Raw genomic sequence first — 9,237 nt, 5'->3', positions numbered from 1 at the left:
GGTAATGGTGCTGGGGATCGCTTTGCACAGCATGATTTGGTGGGAAAGGGTTGCTCAGGTGTTGTAAATCACCCCAACTCTCCCCATGCGTCACCCGACCCATGTTCTCATCCCTCCCTTCTTCCACCCCTGCCTGTGGTTCCATTCCCTCAGTGGCTGCACTGCAGCGGGGACCTGCGGCGCTGACAGGGAGGAAGGAGATGCCGGCACACTGCTGTGGCGCTGGCTCACTCAGCTGTATTTCATCACACAGAAAACGAGACGACGAGAAGTTCTCCTCAGTGCCCTGCAGCAGCCTGGCAGAGGCTGTGGGGGCTGCAGCTGCACACCCGTGAAAAGGCGTGCGTGGCCGGGTCTGAGGAAATAACACTGGATGCCACTTGGTGCCTGGAAATGGCACAGCCTGTGCTTAAGGTTCGAAGTCATAAGAAGTCACAACAGAGCTGGAGCGAGTCCAGGGTGTGAGGGGACAGCGCGTGGACAGCCCTGGGCCCCTCTCCTTCCCACAGGTAACACAGCCAGGTGCTGGTATCCTGATAGTGGGGAATCTGGGCCCCTCCACTGGTGAACAGCAGCTTCTGGTGGGTGAGGGAGCACTTCTGTACTGTTAAACAGCCCCTGGGCTTCAGCACAGGGCTGTGCTGGCTGTGGCTCTGCTAAACTGGATGGGCTGAGATGTGCTCAGTTCAGTGGGTAACTCAGAGGGCTGCCTGAGGCTGGAGCCCCTCTGGGGTTCGCATGGGAGATTTTTCAACTGCTGCCAGGTCTGTACCTGGACCTGGAGGTCTGTGCTCAGACAGTACCTGTGGTGTGCTCTTCTGGGGGCCTGACTTGGGGCATCCCCATCAGTGAGCCCACTGCATCAAGCTGGAGGCTGTAGATCTGTCCCAGCCCTCCCCGGGGCCCTATGAGCGTGGCATGGAGCTGGCCCAAGGGCAGACCCCCTTCCGTGCTCCTTCTGTTGCTGCAGCTTCCCCCAGCTGCATCCTGGGCTCACTGCACACCTCTCACATAACCAGGAGCCCACACTGATCTGTGTCCCCTTCTGGAATACAGCCTGCACAGCACTGCAGCACACGGCAGTGCCTGGAAGACTCCTTGCTGCGTTACAGAAATGCCCAATAACCCTGATTCCATAACGGGTGGTGGCTGCATCTCAGGACCAGCACAGCCCATGCTGTGTGCCCGGTGCTCTCTGCTGTGGTCACATGTGGGGCTGTTTGGAGCGCTGTGCCCTGGGCTTCATGCGATGCTCAGTGCCACAACTGGAGCAAGTGATGGTCTGGCTCTGCTTGCGACAGAAGACTGCGTATATACATGAACTGTACAGGGAGGCTGCACACAGCTGGAGGTGTGGGTTACAAGCATGCAGGCGTGTTGCTGAGCCTTCTACCGTGCAGCACAGCAGCTCCTGGGGTGCTGTCATTCACTGCGTGGTGCTTGCCTGCTGGCATTCCTGGAGCCCTGCAGCATGCCAGGGTGGGCAGCAGAGACCATGTGCAGCCTGTCTTCCCAAAAGCACCGGATCAGCCTGGGAACGCCATGGTGCCACGCTTCTGCACAGCTGAGGGAGGGGATGAGACATGGGGCAGGGCCCAGATGTGCTTTGAGGCCTTCAGGTGAGCAGGAATGGAGGTTGGGACCTCTGCGGTGGGGCTGCTGGTGGAGCAGGGCTGTGTTCAGAGCACATCAGAGCACTGGGGAGCAGGTCGAGGGTCTACCCAAGAGATGCCTTCATCAATTTCACTGGGGAAATGGAGTCCTGGGGGCTTCTCCCGGGTCTGGTGCAGTGGGCTGTGTGAAGGGACGTGAGATGGTTCCTCCACTGGAATTCCCATCCCTATGAGGTGCAGCTTTAAGAGAGCCCCTAACTCAAACGGTAGTAATGAGGCATGAGTGGATGATGCTAATTGCTGAGCTCCATTTGCTGCCCCAGGTTCCCTTACTGGTTAGCTGGCCGGCACCCAGGGCCTTCGTGTGGTGCCAGTTTGGGCTCATGCTCTTTGGAAAGGGGTGATTTCAGCCAGCTCGAAGCACTGCTTTCCAAGGAGGGCTCAGCACTGCAGAAAGCACGGCAGGCCGCCTGGGAACTGAGGTCCATGCGTTCAAGGGTGGACATGCTTGGTGTGGCACACCAGGTCCCGTGCCACGGCCCCCAGCACCGCCACCGTATCCCCCCAGCTGGCAGCCTCTGTCCTCTGCCCCTCTCCCAGGGGCGCTCCCCAATCTCGGGGATGCCAGCAGTCATTGGCGGTTCCTGCTGCCCAGTTTCCTCCGCTGGCTGTCATCTGACTTGTGCACCCGGAAACATTCCTTCAAGTTCTGGGCTCGGATTTTGGGGTTCAGGATCTCCTCCCCGATAGAACTGGGGAACCAGCCCCTCTCCTGGTCGTGAAGCCGCTCCCCAAATATCCAGCCTAAGCAGAGACAGAGACAGAGGTCAGTGGGGAAGGACAGACCGTCGCTCCCGTCTGGGTCAGCTGCTGTGAAAGAGCCTGCAGAGCTGGCGGTGCATTCTGGAAGCTGCTGTTGGCTGCTCAGGGTAAGAACAGCTCTGGGTTACACACTGGTAGCTGCATCGGCCCTGCCCTGACCCAGGGCAGCCTGGATTTGCAGAGCATTAGGAGGAGGCAGTAACACCCTGCTCTGCTGCCAGCTTTCTCGGCTGCAATGCTGACATTGCCTTCTCTCTCTGTGGCCAAAGGATCCCTCCTGGCTGCTCAGCAGCTGCCTGCCTGGGGAGAAGCCCACCCTTCCACGGCTCCTGTCCCACCCCATACCGTCATCTGTCTTGTCCAGGATGTTGAGGACATCAGCCAGCTCCAAGGACAGCTCATCCGGCTGCTGGGCCACGTAGGGGTGGACACACTGGATCTGCGGGCAATCTGCAGGGGGACAGGGTAAGAGTGAGGGATGGACTGAGGCAGAAGCAGCTCAGGTAGGTGTAACTCTGTGAGCTCTGCGAGTGTTTCCTCTGATCCGGTGAGAAACATCACTGAGGCCATGGGGTGAGGGGAAGCACAATGGGGAGGAGTGCTGCAGGGAAGGAAGCTGGGCACAAGTCCCTGCACTGCCATCCACTGAGCAACACAGAGGGGTGGAGGGGAACAAAGTCAGAGCCAGGCCTGGAGACAAGTGGGTGTTGCTGAAAATGCAAGGGGAGCCCAGGCAGAGGCTGGCTTCCAGAGGGCTCCAGCCTGGGGCTGGATGGGGAGATCAGCACAGAAGGGGCCCTGGGTGGGGATGAAAAGCTCCTGGACGCCGTGCAGTGAATCTTACCAGAAAGTCTGGATGTAAATGAAACAAACTTGGTTCGCCGGTTTGGGGCCAGTGAAATCATCCAACGCTTCATCTCACTCCTGGGCAAGGGGGAGAATTGGAAGCCATGAGCAGGAAAAAGTCCTGGAGACACCACCTCTCCCCCCCCCAGTCCTGAGCTCCTGATGCTGCAGGCTGACCCTGCAGCCTTGCACACAGCTCCTAGCAGGGCTCTTTGGATTCTCCTTGCAGCCCTGTAAGGGGCCCACCTGTGCTCTCATCCTATCCCTGCAACTAGCTGTGCCCAAACATGAGGATAGCTCCTGGTGACAGCAAAGCCCAGCCAGGGCGCTAGCTGCAAGCCATCACTGAACAGGTTGTGCTGGTTCAGAGCTGGGAAACGCTGTGAGATCTGCAAAACAGATGCATCAGTGCCTCTTTGGAACCCACTTCCCTCTTCTGTTTGTTCAGTTTTCTAGTTTGTGCCTCATACTGGCCAGCTCTCTCCTGCAGCTCTGGAACAGCAGCTTGCAGCAGTCCTGCATCGCTTCTCTGTACACCAGAGCTGTTGGCAAGCTGTGTGCTGGTTCTCACACTCCCTATGGTCATCCTAGAGACAGAGCGGGTTGCAGAAGCACATAAATGCAAACGCCTCCCTGAGCAAAGGCAACCCTGGCCTGGTTTATCATCCTCTGCAAGCTCAGTCTCTCAGACGTCAAATGTGCGTGTGCCCTGCATAATGTGACTGACATCTCTATTTTCAGTACAGCAAAGCTGCAGTCACATGCCTGGGAGGAAGGTGCAGCTGCTCGCTATGCTGGGGGCTCATCTCCCTCATTCTCCCTCATCCTGGTGTTGCAGTGTGCCGAGGGGGTCGGCTGCACCCCCGGGCCTGCAGGATTGTGTGGTCTCAGGTGGGGCTGCTCTCTGCCCATGATGTCAAGAGCTGTCAAACAGCAAAGCAACATCGATCTGAAGGTGCGTGACCTCCAGTAGCTGTGAGACTGGTGGTGCGTGTATACTTATATAATACCTCTAATTGCATAGAGCTGTGCCTAGAAAACTGTGAGCCTGCTAAGACTCGGATCAATGAGAAAGTCAGGCCCTGAATTCCAAAACAATCATGCTTGTGTTAGTACAGCTGAATCATTTGCCCAGTATTGCTGGAGCCTGAAGCAAAAAATTTGCAAGCTAAGAATATTATACATGGGGAGACGAGGAGGCCTGGAGCAGCAGAGGGGCTGCTACAAGACTGAAATCAGCTGTGGATGGGGCTGAGGAAGAGCCCTCTTCTCACACCCTCACCTACAACCGGGAGCCACTCTGCTTCACAGCTGGTCAGGCATGGCTCCCACCCTCGTGAGCGAGCCAGCTTCACTTACGCCTTCGAGTAAGAGAGACTGAAGGCAGCCTCACAGGCGTGATGTGTAGGGCCAGCTATGAAGGCCTAAGGCCGGTTGCAGCAGTGGCACCCCTGCCTGCCTGGTCCTGGTGAGCTGTAGCAGTTGCTCCCCATGTAGACAGGCCGCTGCCCTTGCGGAGCGTGCGGTGCTGAGCCCCGTGCAGTGCTGGCACGGTACTCACTGCGACGATGCCTTCAGCATGTAACTGGCCTCCCGGTCATCAGCATTCTCCAGCAGCCTCAAGATGAAGACATTGGCCAAACTCTGCCCCTGGTCTTCTAACTCCTCCACCCGAAGAAGCCCCCGGGGCGCTGAGTCGAACACTTGGTACTTGTCTCTGGGAGAGGTTAAAGAGGAGATAAGGAAATGCTGCAAGCATGGCAAGACAGTTTGGCTTCATCCACTCAGATGCGTACCTGAGGACAGACCGAGCACCTCTGTATGGCAGGAGGAAAAGGGATGAGCAACTCCAGAAGGTTATGAAACCCCACCGCAAGGCAAGAGACCCTCCCCTTGCTCAGCTTTCGTTGTCCCACGTGGCCTAAAACAAGTTGTTTGCTCTGTCTGTGTGACCTATGCACTGTGCGCCTTCAAAGGGGTCTGTGAGGCTCAATTCATTCCTATTTGTCAAACACCTCTACGTTTTTTGGATACAAGCTGCCGCAGAAGCAAAACATTTCCAGTCATGCAGACACTGCAGCGACACGTTGTTAAGAAACAGGGCTGCCGAGATGCTCCCTGCTGGTGAGTGCAGTTAATGCCACAAAGAACGTGCTGTTCTCTGGGCCCTGTTTGTGTCGCTGTATTTCACTGGTCTCTAGCTGCATGAAACACAGTCCTAAGCACCACATTCCTGAGGCAGGTTACATCACGTTATATGTAACTGCTAGCTGCAGGCATCAATTGATGCCCCTCCCTGCTGCTCATATTTTCTGGACTCTTTTCTTAGAAATTTAACTGACTAAATGTGAGCTGTTCCTTCAGCAGTGATGAGTCAAAGCTCACTCCCTGGCAGAAAGACAGGCCTCCTGGATCAGCCCACCAGCCGCTGGAACTCACTGCCACCCCACAGAAACTGGCCAATACATATTTGCTTACCCTGCTGGGAGACTTGGCCCGACACATGTGTGAGCCCTGCTTGCCGTGAGGCTTCATCTGGAGAGAGCAGTGCTGCCCCTGAGCAGCCAGGGCTCACCGATGGTGCTTACAAGGGACTCGGAGTGCCCACGTGCTACCTGAATTCTGCACTCACCCCGGAATTTGCCGGCAGATGACCAGCAGATCGTTGAAAAGGAACAGGTAGATTTCTCTGAAGAGTTTCTTGGTGCGCAGCGTCCGCGATGTCTTTGGGCCGTTCATTTGCTGCAGTTCCCCCTGCTTCAGCAGCCAGCGGGAGTGAGAGATGATGGGCACAGACTAGGAGCGAGATAAAGACAGCCGAGATCAGAAGAGCAACTTGGACTTAAGTGGTTAAGACGCTGAAAGGAAGGGAGACGCAGAAGGAAGTGAGTTCCCATCAGAATGACTCGCACTGCAGAGGATGGAGAGCTACACAGGGTGCAGTGTGCTCTGCCACCCAGCCCACGGCCCAGCACAGGGTGTAACTGCTATGATGGAGACACAGCAGGGGCCCAACGACGAGCAAACAGTTGAGGACAGTGGTGCTGGAGTGCCAAGTGCTGGATTTAAACACCAGGCTACGCCCTGCAAACCCGATCCTGTCTCTGGTGCCTCTGATGTCTCATCACCTGGGCTGAACCATCCCGGCCAGAGAGGCTGTCTATAAAAACAGTTGGCTTTTTGGCTAAAAGAAAACATGCTAAATGAGTTCTCGCTGGTTGGGTTGCCCAAGCAGAACAACAGCACTTCTGTTAGAGCTTTACCACACACCAGGGCAGTGAGGCCCTGGCACTGCTGCCCAGAGAAGTGTGGCTGCCCCATCCCTGGAGGTGCTCAGAGCCAGGCTGGATGAAGCTCAGAGCCTGAGCTGCCTGAGCTGGTGGGGGGCAGCCAGCCCATGGCAGGGGTTCGGGCTGGGTGGGCTGTAAGGTCCCTTCTAACCCAAACCACTGTGTGATTTTCTCAAGAACCCCAGAACAAAGCATGTCTTATATTAGAAGAACACTATGTTTTTGGTTAAACAACTGAAATACTGCAAATATCCTTCCACCTTCACTCCTTCTCTGTGCTCACCACACATGCTGCAGTGCAGCCTTTCTTTCTATGCGCTTGCACTGCTTATACCCCATGTCAGTGCCCAGGACAGCCTGCCCCACAGCCGAGCTGGCCCTGCCTGGCATCACCATTGCAGCTGGGGAGAGATGAAGGCAGCCTCATGTCTACTGCAGCCCAGTGCCATCCTGCAGACTGTAATCTAAGTAGATCCAGAACAGATCATCAAAAGGTAATTAGAGCCTGTACTTAATGGATAAACACAAGGATGAATTACAAATTGTGAGATAGCCTTCATTTGGTATTTTCCAGCTTTGAAGCATTTTGCTTTTTAGCTTTAATCTCCCTGTAATATCATTTATAATGTAAAACAATAGCTGAAAGCTGACCTACATTTTGAAGTGAGGTGAGAGCCAGGCGGAGTGCTGGAGCAGGAGCTGCCCATGGCACGCAGGCAGGCTGATGCCAGCACATCAGCCCTGTACGGGCACAGCACTCTGGCTCTGTGCCCTGAGATCACACGCATCAAACTGCAAATGCAGTGCCTGCAGCAATGCATCTCCTTCAAAGGTTGCAGCAGGACGGTATGGACAGCAGGGCACTGCCACAGCTAAATGGCACTGAAAGGGATGTGGCTGAGCTATTACTACTACATACGTATGTGCAATGCCAGGATGCTGTTGGTTCACTGCCTCTGTGGGGGTGCTACCAACCCGTGCTCATACCTTGATCTTAAATTCCAGTTTCTTCTGGATGCTGATCATCTGCTCTGTTCGGCTCATCTTCCTGACTCCTTCATTGCATGCTTTCACCACCTGGCAAAAAGAGAATAGAAAGGTTTGCTTTCAGTGGCCTAAGCAGCTAAGTGATGTCAAGCACAGAAAGGCCTGACCCTGAGGTGAAGAGCTTTGCTACAACAGGAACTGACCAAGCCAGGCTCTTTCATCAGCAATGTGTCCACATGGGAAAGGGAAAAAAACAACCAAATCCAAAAAAGCAGCACCCAGAAGATGCTGCAGCTGGAGGCTGAGTTGTCAGATGGCCACATTCAGTTACCAGATAAGACAGCATTAAGCAGCACTCCTGGCTGTGCAAAAAAGGGAACAGTTTGTTTATCAGATCCTGACACAGCAAACATCTCCTCCTCCCCATTCCCAATGCTTGAAAATAGAGGAATGCACACAGTATGATCTTCAAGAGGAGAACAAACCAAAGATCCTCATTTCAAAGATGGAAGTGCTGTGGTTCTGCCAAGTAGCACCAGTCGCCCAATTTATGGGATGTCTCAGGGAGAGATGCTTGTGACAGTCCACCTGTGTTCTGAGTACAAACTTCTAACAGGAAAAAAAACCCAAATACAAGATGCAGGCACTGCCCTGTTACAGGAACTGTAACCTAGATGTCACTGCCTGTTTCATAAGGAACTGCTCTCTTGAGAACTTGTTAGGTAGGAAAATTATGTTGGAGAACATGCACTGCTTCGTGCACTGCTTCTTTTACTGAAAATTCACCAGAATATCAGCAACTGAAACCAAGATCTGCTTCTGCCCATCCAGGAAGATAATTACAGGAAAATTAGGCATCAAATGGCCACTGCTGTGATGTCAGCATCTAAACTTAAACATCTACAGGCAAGTAACTATGTAAAGACAGTTACGAAAGTGATGATGAATCCCTGACAGATGAATACAAAAAGAGCATTTTTCCACCAGCCACCCACAGTAACAGCCCTCCTCGAGCTCTGGACCAGTGGACAACAACAGGCTGCCAGAAGCAAGGAGGGATTCTGGAAGTTAAAGAACTGCACACTAATCACCGTTGTTACGGCCTCTGTTTTTATCGTCAGTGATCTGCAGAGAGTACATTTCCTGGGATAGTTTAGAGCAAGTCCAACAGCCTACTTTATTTTAATATCTCAGTCATAAGCTGCAGCTGGATCCTCGGGCGGATGTTTTAATGCAATTTCCAGCTTGAAATACTTAAAGTGAACTGCAGGATTCAAGAGATAACTCCAAGTCACAAAGAGAAGAGGATTCAACTCCTCAGTCCCTGCAGCACCCTGCTCCGTCCACAGCTGCCTGCAACTCCACACCTCTCAAACATTAAGTCCAAAGGTGGGAATCAAAGGGACAACTTCAGGAGTGAATGCAGTCTGTATGTCTTTTCTGGGGTGAAACTGACAAGGATTTAATCTTAATGGCCTTCAGATAGGCTCATTCAAACTTACTGTTTCCAGCTCCTTATGTGCTTCCAGGGCAGTGGTTTCCCTCTCAGATTTCTCTTCCACTTTCTTCAAAATATTCTGCAGAGGAGCAAAAGCTGTGTTAACTCTGATGCCGGTGTGACAGCACAGAAGGGTCTTTGCTCTCTTTGGGGTTACTTCTGTCCATCAGGCTAAATACAG

The 9,237-nt window shown here is 53.8% G+C and overlaps 1 protein-coding gene across 5 annotated transcripts in view; it reads right to left on the bottom strand.

Annotated features, from left to right (window-relative positions):
• Positions 1-217: 217 nt before the first annotated feature.
• The window catches only part of NGEF (neuronal guanine nucleotide exchange factor), a 45,269-nt gene continuing 36,249 nt past the window's right edge, over positions 218-9,237 (bottom strand). For all 5 annotated transcript variants that reach the window (XM_085232665.1, XM_085232666.1, XM_085232668.1 and 2 more), the window contains 7 exons: positions 9,061-9,135; positions 7,559-7,648; positions 5,914-6,077; positions 4,843-4,998; positions 3,280-3,359; positions 2,781-2,885; positions 218-2,417 (listed from right to left, as the gene is read on the bottom strand). In XM_085232665.1, the coding sequence (XP_085088791.1) occupies positions 2,245-2,417; positions 2,781-2,885; positions 3,280-3,359; positions 4,843-4,998; positions 5,914-6,077; positions 7,559-7,648; positions 9,061-9,135 (843 nt within the window). In that variant the 3' untranslated portion in view covers positions 218-2,244. The remainder of the gene's footprint in view (positions 2,418-2,780; positions 2,886-3,279; positions 3,360-4,842; positions 4,999-5,913; positions 6,078-7,558; positions 7,649-9,060; positions 9,136-9,237) is intronic.

The sequence above is a fragment of the Meleagris gallopavo genome, chromosome 11, assembly GCF_905368555.1.
Source record: "Meleagris gallopavo chromosome 11, MGAL_WU_HG_1.1, whole genome shotgun sequence".
NCBI lineage: Eukaryota > Metazoa > Chordata > Aves > Galliformes > Phasianidae > Meleagris > Meleagris gallopavo.
This window is presented reverse-complemented; position numbering and strand designations above follow the sequence as displayed.